The 12,997-nt window shown below is 29.3% G+C and overlaps 1 protein-coding gene across 1 annotated transcript; it reads right to left on the reverse strand.

Moving 5' to 3' along the window:
- Window positions 1–5,339: 5,339 nt before the first annotated feature.
- LOC108456090 (phosphatidylinositol 4-phosphate 5-kinase 1-like) lies at window positions 5,340–10,133 on the reverse strand. Its single transcript, XM_017754687.2, has 8 exons — window positions 8,647–10,133; window positions 8,397–8,561; window positions 8,023–8,188; window positions 7,715–7,825; window positions 7,415–7,608; window positions 7,189–7,319; window positions 6,999–7,092; window positions 5,340–6,225 (listed from the first exon to the last, which is right to left on the reverse strand). Exons 1-8 carry the CDS (start codon window positions 9,669–9,671, stop codon window positions 5,922–5,924), a joined length of 2,190 nt encoding a protein of 729 aa, XP_017610176.1. The 5' UTR covers window positions 9,672–10,133; the 3' UTR covers window positions 5,340–5,921.
- Window positions 10,134–12,997: the final 2,864 nt, after the last annotated feature.

The following is a 12,997-nucleotide window of genomic DNA, read 5'->3' on the forward strand; positions in this document are numbered from 1 at the left end:
TCTACATATTTTGAATTTAATCTCTTTTAATTTTATTTTAAGTAATTTAATCTCTTATTTTTTCTCAAATTTTGAAAGTACAATTATTAACACTGTAAACGATTTTGTTAAATTCATGTTAAAATTATTTTTTCTACTACATTATTACTAAGTATTTTTTCAGTTTAGAATATCAACTATGTTAGCAATTGGATTTTAAAATCCAAAAAATATAACTAAAATTTGAAAATAGAAATTGGGGGATTAAGCTTGGAATGTATTAATAGTACAGGGATTAGGTGTGGATTTTTAACAAAAATAAAAAAGTTTGATTGAGTTTGGGATTTACTCGAATCATTAGTGATATTGCGATCCAGGTAGACCGGGTCTAAGTTTTTTTTTTCTTTAAACTTATATTTACAATTCAAATTGGATTGGATCAAGTTTGATGTATAAGAATTTTGTTGCGAAACTCGTTCCAAGTCAATTGAAGTAGGCTTTTTTTTGGATTGTCCAAAATAGATGCCTTCCAATACTTCAATATAATGGGCTATTTTTGCCCAATTTATGAAGAAATAAAGCAAGTATTGTTGCAATTTGGATTCTTGTTATATAATACTAGTTTCTATTGTGATATAATGTGATTTTATGTGTTTAATTTTTCATTAATTTTTAATATAATATTTTTAATTAATGTAATTAATCATAATATAATATTTTTCAGGTTGTTAAAATAATTAAATTATATTAAATTATTTAAAAGTTAAATAATAAATTTGAAATCATAATTAAAATATTTTTAACAAATTCAATGTACAATTTATTTCTAAATTGTGTAATTAATAAAAAACAATATCATTATAAATAATAATTAATTAACATAATAATATATATCAATCATGTCACATGTATTACATGTGAATATGTGTATTTAATGTTTGAAAGATGATGAATATGTTACATATCAATAGTTTCTACTCTTCAATCTTTATTATTTTGATCTCGAAAAATTGATATAAATAAAATAAATATTTAACTAAAAATAATTAAACATAAAAATTTGGAACTACGTAAGTAAATTATAATATTAAATTAAAAAACAAATCATGATAAATATGAAAATATTTAGACTAAAATAATAAATAGGTTTAATAATAATGATTAAAATTATTGTTGAGGACATTTTTCAACTAAACCAAACAAATAATAATAAACTAAAAAATAAAAGAATGTTTTTATCACACAATATAAACAACTTCAAAAAAATTCTTTAAAAAATTAATAATAATAACCACGCCAATAATATCTAGCAAAATACGAAAAAGTGAAAATAAAATTTTTACCGATATGCTTACCCATATGCTTTTTAGATCATCAAAACAAATAAAATCATAGAATAAAATACTTTTGTGAATACGAGAAATTATTTCTTTAACAATAATTCATATTTATTATAAAAACTATTATTCTCATCATAACTAATTTCTTTTCCTTTTCGTATAAGTTTTTCCTTGAAAAATATCTTTAAATTTTGTCACAGCATTGTTGAACGTCACCGCTTGAATTTTAGTTCTTTCAAATAATTTAAATCATTAAAAATTAACAAACATAAAATTAATAAAATATAAAATTAAGTATATTATTATATTATCTCATCATCAATTAAAATAATTTTTCATCTCTATTCACTATCATTATTATTCGAATTTGATTCAATATTAAATATTCGAACCACCATTGCTTCAATACTCCATTTTTTATTGAAATAATTATAATTTATTAATGCTAACAATCTTCTAAACAATTTTATAGATACAATTTGATTAAATGTGATTAACCAAAAAATAATATTTATAGAACTAAATTTAAATTTAAATTTATATATAATTGTAATATTCTTTTTCTATATTATATTTAAAATTCTATTTAGATTTAAACTTGATGTAAAAATTAAACAGAGATTATATTATGATTATATTTGTATGCTAATTTAGTAATATAATAGAAAAAGAGAATATTCTTATCAATTTAATTTTTTTCAAACTCCTGCAATTGAATAGAAAAAATGATAATAAATATTAATAGATTATTATCATTAAATTAAAAATAAGAATAAAATATCATAAAATGATAAAACAGGGCAGCTAAGGTGAGTCGAAGTCGCAAAAATCTTGTCCAACCAACCCTAACTCTAGAGAAACCTATTGGTGGCAGCATTTGGAATCATAATCAAAGCAATTGGGACCCTAACATTGTCAAAATGGACATGTAGGTCCCCATTTTTAAGTGGCAGTTGCAAACAACAATTGTGTGTTTGCTTCAATAATTTCGGTCCAATTTCAAAAAAATTCTTTTCTAAGAGTGTCCATTTTAAAAAAAAAAATGAAAATAGAAGGAAATTCTAAACCAGCTAACAATAAATGACATCGCTCACATGTTGTTGTCCACTTCATTTTCTCACCACCATTATAAGCCATAAGAAAAACCCTACTCCCTCTGCTTCTGTCCCCTTCTTGCTTACAATTTGTCCCTTGCCATTCTCTTTCATTGTTTTTTTTTTTTTTTTTTAAATATCATCGAGGTGCTCATATAAATAATCAGTTTATAGCAATGCGACTAGTACGATTCAAACTCAAGTCACACTTGGGACAATAAACGTTTTGACCATCAGATAAACACACGAATTTTGAGCCAGTTTATTTTTTAATCTAATGTATAGAGATTAATTTACCTATTTTTAAATAAATGGGACAAAATACAATCAAACTCTTAATACAAATGTGTCTATGAAACTTCTATTTTAATTTTCAAATAAAAGCATTAGATGTAGCAAATAATTAATATGAGGTTTGAGGTGGAATTAATTGCAATAGTTGCATCGAGCAATTGAATTGAAATGATGGATGATGTTTTGGGGTAGATGGAAATTGAATTGCTGGAAATAAACGTAGAAGAATAAATCTGGGGAAGACATTGGGGTTGTGTAGACAAGGTTCATGTCTGGTATGATTAAGGCTTTTTCCCGACAAAGGACGACACACCATTTAAGAAATTTGGAAGACTTATATCTTTATCATTTGTGGTTTATTACTTCATTTCATATTTATATGTTTCAAGTTGACACCCACATACTACAACCTTACATTCTGGATTCCTCCTTCTCTGGATACAATGATTTAAACCCTAAATTTTAAATTCTAATTTATCAATGATGAAGTAATGTTCCAACGGTGAATATTTTTTATTTAAAATATATTTATAAAAGATATAAAATTTCGGTTTCATATTTAAATATTTATTTTATTTTAAAAAGCAATTCTTTAATGATTTTATTTTTATTTAAAATTTAGATTAAAAAGATAAATCGAAAATGTATAGTTAGATGCATGTGTATCATTTATCATTTTATTCCTCTCAATTTTGATATTAAATAAATTAATTTCTCTAAAATGAAAGTAAATCAGTCCCTATCAATACTGCAATTGAGTATCTAAGGAAAATTAATTATCAATTTATTTTTCCATTAATTTATCTTACTTTAATTGATATAATAACAAATTCAACTTTCAATGTTTACAAATTTAAATTATTTTAGTTTTGATTCTAAAATTTCATCTAATTTATCTCTTATCGGATACCAAAGAATTTAGAACCATGACCAAATTGATTAAATGTGTAAAAATTAAGGTCTAAATGTGTTAAAATTTTAGAATTAAGATAAAATTGATAGAATCCATAAATGTTAAAGACTATTATACTAATTAAAAGTAGAATAAATTAATTCAAGAAGTAAACATGATGATTAATTGTTGTTATTTACTATTTTAAAATTGAGATTTAAAAAATATATTTAAAATCAAAATTCGAAGGAAGAAAGAAAATTTTCTTTTTTACATTTAAAAATAAAAAAAATTCAAAGGGACATATCATAATCAAAAGGTCCCACTAATCAACAGACCTGTGTTCTGGGTCTGAGCAATCAGACAGTTGAAGGTCCCTTATAAATCAAAGTTAGACTTTGACTCCCTTCAGTAATAAAAATAACCATAATCTCAATCACTTAATGATTAATATTTAATTTGATATTTAAATTTTAAATTTTAAATTTTGTTATTTAATTTAGTATTTAAAATAGAGGTGTTAAATTTGATATTAGTTTGAATAACGAAATCTAAAGTTTGGTACTTAATTGAAAAAATATAAACAAAAACTAAAGTAAAATATAAAATGATAGATTAACCCATTATTTAATATTATTTAAAAAATAAAGTGGGTTTTGACACGTGGAGGGTTGATTTGATAGCTCAAATCTATTTGGAGGATTCAAATGGCAACAGTGACAGGGTTGTGTGTGTAGTCCCAAATTTGGTTTTGCCAAACATTTCTTTATTTTCTCCTTGCACTATTCCAATAGGTGACAAAATAAAATATATTTAAAAACAATTTATTGATTATAATATATTGTTTTGAGGTTTTAGGTTAACATTTAGCAATGTATAAAATACAAAACAATTTAAATAGTTATACTTATTCCTATATTTTTATTATATTTAAATAAATCTTTAACTTGTACCCAAAAAATATCTTTTAACATACATGCAGTTTTAATTAATTTATGGATAAATTACACCAACTGTTACTCAACTTTTGAGATAGCTGACAAAATAGTCACGCTATTTTTAATTCAACCATTTAACTTTTGAAAAATAATAAAACTTAGCTTGTATTTAAATAAATCCTTATTTAAGTAAACTTAGATTGTACATAACCCTTAATTGTTATAGCTCTTATACTTTGTATTACTCTCAAGTGAACTCTTAGCTTGTATTTAAACAAATCCTTGTTTGATAAATAAAATCATGAAATTACTATTTTAAGAACAAGAAATAGTTTATTTTTAAAAATATTTTAGTAAAAAGCAACAAGAGAAATCATGTATTTTTCGTACGTTTAGGATTTATTCTCTATTTTTATATTTTTTAAATTTCAAAATAATGAATATTCATAATTACATCCAAACTTAAAATTCTTAAAAATAATCATTTTGAATGTACCAAAAAGGATATTTATTTGAAGTTATATTTAGAAGAAAGAAACAGCAGAGCAGAGGATTTTTATATGTTTTGTTCTCTCAGCTTTCTATCCTTTTCATGGCTTTAAAAACCCCTCTTTTTCCCTGACCCCTATGTCTCTTCCCTTTCACCACTTATAGCAATGCACTCAGACCCTTTTCTTAGATTCAAATCCCAAACGACGTCGCTCTACCCCTCCACCTTTGACTTTGACTCAAATTTCAAATCTTGTTGACTTCTAAATTTGATTCCTTTAACCTTATAATAATAGTAATTAAGTTCAATTCATTTGGAAGTGAAGACTGTAGAAATGAAATATTATAAATATAGACTGCAAATGGAATTATATACTATAAATATAATCTCCTCACGAAAACATACATCATAAAATCCCCATCCTTTTTCCATAACCTGTACACTTTTTCTTATTCCTATCTTTCATATCTTCTCAATTCACATTCCTTGGACACCACAAAAACATGTCACCCCAAGAAACTGAAAATGTCTACATATATATATGTCACCACTCGCCAGAATCCAAATTTCCCTACCTCCTTTCAATGTACATGGCGCCTGCATCTTCATCATCATCATCATCATGGGCTGATCATCAAAATTCAGCTATCAACATTTCCCCACAACACTTTGCTGCTGCAAATCTCTCCAACAACTTTACACTCAATGCCTTGTTTAAGTGTAATCCATGGAGTTTCTGCTCAAAAAGATATCAGGGAGTTGCATAGTTCCCATCAAATGCCACACTCTTTCAATGGTGCAGTCCACGTTGAAAGTGCCATTGTCTCTGATTTAAAGACATGAAGCTGGATATTTTTAACCCGATTTTCCTTTTTCTGGTGATGCTCTCTCTCTCTACCTGTCTTCCACAAAAATTCTCCCAATAAAATCCCGAAACCTCTTTGAGTAGAGTTTTGGATCAACAGCTGATATTGAAGTAGGATCCACTTGAAGGGATTTGTATGCATGCTCTAATTTCTTGCTGATATCGTAATCTTGCAAGATATCGATGATGCCAAAGTATAAGACTACTTCGTAAACATCACCACTATGTGAAAAGTGACCGACTCCACCGTGAGTATACTGATCAAAGTCGCTTCTTCTGGCCATTTGCTCTGCTCTTGCCGGCATGTTTGCTCCTAGTCTAATCAGTGGTTTCCTGATTAAACAAAATTAAATACCAAATCTGTGTAAGTACTTGTTCATCCTCTACCAAATACCTCAAGTTTTTTCACTTTGAAATTACACCAAGAAAATTCAATAAAGAAAGAAAAGTAGGAATTTCATTTGAACTTGGTTGTGAATGTTAAAAAAGGGTATACGACTGCCATGGGTATGTTCAATTTTCTTTTTCCTAAGTTGTTCACATATAACCATATCCGCACCAGTACTGGTACTTGAAGATAATAGAAGGTTCAATTCCCTAAAAAGATCTTGCATGCCATACAACTTTTCTCCAGAGAGAAAGATACACATGGCATGCCTAATAGTGATGGATCAACATCATTATAAGGAGATTTCAAAAAGAACTAACGATAATGGGCAACAAAAATTCATGGATCACTCCAGAAAAAGCTAGATAATGGGCAACAAAAATCAAGGGAACCCTTGGTTATTATCTAGGATCATAAAGGACCACCCTTCCTACATGCCCCGCAAAGAACTGTCGTATTCGGAATTATGCCCACAAGATCACTCAGACATGAGACAACATAATGAACCTTCTATTATTCCATGTGATTTGATCAATCTAGACCAAATGTTGGCAAATTCCATCATGGCAAAAAGACATAACTCAAACTCACCATAAACTTTAAACTCGATAGTTACAACACATACTCTAAAATCTAAGCATCGTCTGTGCGTGTGTGTGGTTGGGATGGGGTTGGAGGAGATAATTTGAACCACAAAAAACAAGACAGCCAAACATACCTGCCAGCTAAAACCCGATCCATGTCTTGTAGCTCTGCTTCAAGGAATCTACAGCCGCGCATATACTTTTCATTTTGATAGGAATCATTTTTACCTGCATAGGACTTCATAATCAAATCTGTATTCTTATTGCAACAGAGATTTTCCACTCAAATTTCATATGGAATACAATGAATGTCTCCTAACTTACCAGTGCGCAAGAGAAATGGCGATAATCCCATTTTATCACCTCTATTATCATCACGAAAGTGTAGTCCAACCAAAAGACTGTAATCCATAATTCTCTCAGCCTCCAAGAACTCACAATCTCGATCGATTTGCCTGCCACCATTTGGTTAACAAAATTAGTGATAAATACAAGGATGAATTGACATAAGGAGTTGCAAGGAGAGGAAAAAAAATGTAAAACAGCTTACTTCATAAGCTCCTCAAACCAATTTCTTTGGAGACGAAACACAAAATTGAGATCCAGGTCTTTAAGGGTTGTCGTTTCATCAATTTCCTCTTCTGGCTTATCAGTTGAGCGGCCGTGGGAGGATCCTTTAAGGTCAAACCGTCTATGGATTCGGTACTCAGAGCAGAACAAATTACCCATCACAATGAACCGGGTCTGGTATTTAACAACAACAATAATTTTTGAGCAAGTGAGACGATTTCATGAAAGAACAAAACCTTGAAGTAATTCAGTTCATTTTCTATTTATTTCAAACGCATACCTTTTGGCCACCAACTGGTTTGACACAGTGCACGCCGTAAAATTTTGTCACAAGAGAATTTTCATACCGACAAACATGTTGGTAATAACTTGGAAGCATCTTTATAAGGACCTGATATTGTTAATCACACTTTAGATTCATTCTAATCATGTACAGGTATTTATGTTTAATTTAACTGAGAGAGTAATCTTAAATAATGAGAAACAAAAACAAAAAAAATTCTGACTGTTAAGAATGCCATTCGAGAAATGTATGCATCAAGACACAAAACAACTTTAGCATGAAGTCCAAGTGCATTGGCAACTAACCTTGACTTCAGATTTCTTTACTGTTTTTATCATGAATCGATCATCTTGAGTAAGGTAAAAGAAGCTTCCACTCTTCCCCGGAGAAGAAAACTCTCTAAGCGCATCATTGCCACAAATAGCTAGCATGTAATCAGCAGGATCGATTTGGAATAGCTCCCTCAAATGTCTGAAACTCGCAAAAGGGAATGCCGTTACCAATATAGTAAATGCCGGTGAAACACGAATGATGGCAAAATGCTATTTATATCAGAATCAGTGGAAACTAGTATGCAATCAAGCAAACTCATTACTATACTATTTTTATTCTTCAGTTTGCAGATAAATCAACTAAAAAGGTTTGCAGATAAATCAACTAAAAAGCAGGAGGAACATACCGAAACACCACCGGGCAATAATCCTTCCATCGGAACTCGATGGACTGATGAGGCGGTGTAAGCTTTGATCCTTCAGACGGAAACTTCGTCCAGAACTTCTCTTTCGGATCAAAATCTGATGGCTTTAAATCCTGCAACATCGAAGCATGTTTCCCAACAGAATACCTGCAACAAAAATACGTTACAACCCCCAAATTCAAAGATCCAAAACGTATATATTCACCAACAAAAGCCTGAAAATTTTTTTCACCTGATACCCAATTGCAAATTAAGCATTAAATCATAATGCTTATGGCCTTTGTAAATCATTTTTCCTGGTTTCTTTATTTCCTCACTAAAACAACAAGGGTTTCTTCTAAAGTCCCTAAACCCATCTCTGTAAATCATCGAAGCTTCAACATTATCGACTATATCACAGGTAATATCTCCTTCTTCACCATCACTTTCCCATATGCAAATCCTCGGGAAATTTATGTTTCTTTCCCCTAAGCTTCCCCTCCCATCACAATGCTCTTTCCCGTCGTTCCCGTTAGAAAATGTTTCGTTTAACTGTTGAACTTTCTTCATGGTATCATCGTTCCAAGCTCCGATATAACGACTGCCGTCCGGCCAAGAGAAAACTCCGTTCCCTTTGGGGACTCCGTTTTCCCATTGCCCGTCGTAACGGTTTTTGTTCGCCCATATCAAGGTTCCACGACCGGAAATAACGCCGTTCTTCCATTCCCCGATGTATTCGATCCCGTTGCACCAAACATAGCGGCCGTATCCGTCTTGTAGGTCTTTCTTCCACGATCCTTCATAGTAATCCCCATTGGCATAACGTTTACGGCCCTGCCCATGTTTACGATTAGAGATCCACGAGCCCCGGTACGTGTCGTCATCGGATCCGATAAACGTCCCGATTCCTTCCATCCGACCCGACTTGAAATCCCCTTCATAACAGGCTCCTGACGGCCACGAGAACTTCCCTTTCCCTGAAGCTTTCCCGCGCCGCCAGTCGCCTTCATACATGCACCCATCTTTCCACAGGTACTTCCCCGATCCATGAGGCGCGCTACCGGAGAAGCTACCGGTGTAAATATCGCCGTTGGGGAGGACTTTCTCGACGGCAGCCCCGACGGTAGCAGCAGTCGTGGGAGTCACGCGCCGGCTCCGATGATTGTGAGACATGGGAGTAGTAACAGCAACCACGAGGTGGTCTTTCTCGTCGTCGGATTTCTTCTTCTTGGCGTTTGAAACGACGTCGCTCTGCTCATTTAACGCTGCTTCGTGCATTGAACTCTCTTCGCTTTCAAACTCTCTGTTTTACCTTTTCCGTTGTAAGAATCTCTTAGTTCCCTTCCTCAACTTACAGCATTTGTGAAACTATGGCCAAACATAGAAGAACCCAAAACGGCGCCGGCGGAGACAAGAACATTTCCGGCGTCAAATTTCTCCCCCTTTTTTTTCCTCTTTGTTATTGCTTTTGGTGTTTCCTGTAAACGTTCTTTGGTTTGGTGAAATGGGTGGAAAAATTGGAATCCTGCAAAACTGTGCAAATGAAATGAAACCCAAAGCAAATGAGAGGGCAAGAAAAAAATATATATATAATTATAAGAAAAAAGATAAAAAGGAAAAAAAAATTAGGGAAATTCAAAAGGGAGAACAGGAAGGAAAGCGTAGGAGGGGATTAGGTATGTCATGCTAGTGAAAAACCGGATATTCCATTTTTTTGCCCTTTATTATTTAAATATGAATATATATTTGATGAATTTATGGTATATAAATATTATATATTACTCCAACATAAATTTTCAATCTTTATCATTAAAATAAAACCCCATTGGTTTGAAGCAATTATTTTAGAAAGTTACCATGAACAAAAATAGAGATTATATAAAAAATCACTTTTAAAATTAAAAATATTTATTTAATTACTTTTACAAAACAATTTAATCTAAAATATTAAAATTTTATTTATCTCCACTAAAAACATTTAAAATAAATTTTTCCATAATCTAATATATTCTTAAAAGCTATTATGAAATCCGTACATATCCTATCTATCAAACATGTGATATTGGGGTTATAAACAAAATCCCAAATGGTTTGAAGGAGAAAACACAGATTTGGCAGAAAAATGATTGATTGGAGGATCAAAATTAAAGTTTTAAGTGGAATTTAATTTTATAATTTAAATCTTTGATCAATGTTTGTTTTGGGGTTATAAATGTTTGATCAATGTTGGGGGAAGCTTTGGAAATGGTGTACATGGAAGCAAAGCAAAGCATCATTAAATAAATAACTTATTTTTGTTTACACTTTTGAATGGACCCACCTTTAAGGCAACTTCTTTTATGTGTTGGATACTTCATGTTGTGCTATCCCTAAACTTTTCAGTTTTGATTTAATTAAAATTTTAAATATTAATTTTAATTATATAATGATAAATCAATTTATATATATTTATTCATCTATATCTAAACTTATATTTAAATTTTTTATTAAATTGATGTTACGAATCAGATTGAATACTAACTCAATTAAAAAATTATAAAATATCGATCAAAATAACATATAATTAAATTTGAACATAAGTCATAATAAATCTTTTTTTATACAATATTAACAATAGAGGTGACACAATTTGAGCCCGTACTACTCCATATAAGTCATAATGAATCTTAAACTTTTAATTTTACAAATTCGGTTAAAACTATGTTTGTCTTTTACATGGATTTTAATAAATATATTTATTATATAATTCTTTTCATCTAAATTGTAGGACGGCGTTGGCAGGGCCCAGTACCCCTAAAATGAATTTTTTTTGTATGATTCATTTGAAATCTTAAAAATTTTAAAATAGTAATGGTAAAATTGTACTTTACCTCCACTAAAAATATAAAAATTTGATTTAATTCTTTAAAAATTATAAAGATATAGTCTATTAAAATTATGAAATTATATTTTTTCGATCGTAAAAATTACAATTTAATTTCAACCTCTCTTACAAAAATTTCTAGTTTAGCCATTGACTATAGCCTAGCTATTATTTAATAACTTGATGTAATTAGTGTCACAATTAATTAGAGAATTAACTCAAATGAGAAACTATCAAATGGTCTAACTTTTAAACAAAAGCTATTTATTAAAAAGATTATTTATACTATTATTTAAGCCTTGAATAAATTGGTGTATGCAGTCGAATATCTTTATATTTTTGTTACTTTATCAATAATTATTATTTTTAATAATCATAAGTTAAAAAGAAGGATTTTTTAATATAAAAAATTTATATTATTCTTTTATTTTGGCATCATATAATTGTATTGTGTGGAAATAGAAAAAAAATGGTGGACAACACCATATTAATAAAATTGCATGATTTTAGTCCAAAGTCAAGAAAAGAAAAGAAATCATGAAACACATTAATTTCATATCACACTTTATCAAAGCTTTAGTATTTATTTTTCTTGGGTATCATAAATTATGGAATGAATATTACAACACATTTCGCACCTCCCCTAATTAATAAGTGTTGCCTCTCTTTTATGTTCAAAAATTAAGAAATTTTGAAAATTTGTGCATTCTTCTTCTTATTATTATTAGTGGTAGAGTTAGGAAAAAATTTGGGAGGTAAGAGTTAAATTGTATATTTTAATGACAGTAAAAATATAATTTTATTATTTTAATGGTTTATATATTTATAATTTTTAAAAGATGAAATTAAAATTTAAATATTTTGTAAAGTTAAAGTACAATTTTATTATTATTAATTTAAAATTTTATAAATAAAAATTATTTTAAAAGGATGGAAGCCCTTAGTAGCCCCTGACTCTATTTTTATAATTCTATTTTCATATCATAATTTTATTAATAGTTTTTATATATTTATTTATGGCAATGGTTTTTAGGAATATAAATAGAATGATATGGATTAACATAAAATAGAAGTTAGGGTTGAATCTCAAATCCGAATAGACAACCGTATGGTGATTTTATTTATAAATTGTAGTGTCAGCAAAATACGGGATCTTATCCCATAACTTTTGTGATGCGTAGTGAATGAGCTTTAGACGTAGATTTTCAACCACCTATTAATTAGAAAACATGTCAATTTCTTTCTCATTCATTTCCTCTTTAGTTTAGTTGGGGGCTACCATTTTAATTGTTTATATTTGGACACTTTGTTTTACAAATTTTAACAACATTTATCTTTTCAAGTGTTGGGTGTGCAATGATAATATTATTAAAAATATAATTATAAATTCTAAAATAGATCAAAATTATCAAAAAATATTTAAATTTAATATCAAATAATCTTAATATTATGTCTCTCTAGATAATTTTATTTCGATAATATGCTATTTTTAACATTTTTTTCTCATTATTAATGAGTGAATTTAACCTCTCCGTCATTTCATCGAACCAAGTCATATTGTAATTTAATTTTTTTATCCGAGTTCAATTGGAAGCAAATACTAAAAAAGTTATTCTTAAAAATAATTTAATGGAATTAAGTTGAATTAAAATTTTAATTTTTTAAAACTTTACTATACAAGCAAAATTTCTCAACTCAATTGGGTAATTGGATCCCTAAACGAATCCAACATGAATGATAT

This window comes from Gossypium arboreum, chromosome 5, assembly GCF_025698485.1.
Source record: "Gossypium arboreum isolate Shixiya-1 chromosome 5, ASM2569848v2, whole genome shotgun sequence".
NCBI lineage: Eukaryota > Viridiplantae > Streptophyta > Magnoliopsida > Malvales > Malvaceae > Gossypium > Gossypium arboreum.

Coding starts and splice junctions, on each gene's coding strand:
- LOC108456090 (XM_017754687.2), bottom strand. CDS start 9,671: ATGCACGAAGCAGCGTTAAATGAGCAGAGCGACGTCGTTTCAAACGCC. Junction 8,562..8,646: donor AATTTGCAATTGGGTATCAG/GTGAAAAAAATT, acceptor TTTTTGTTGCAG/GTATTCTGTTGGGAAACATG. Junction 7,609..7,714: donor AACCAGTTGGTGGCCAAAAG/GTATGCGTTTGA, acceptor GTTAAATACCAG/ACCCGGTTCATTGTGATGGG.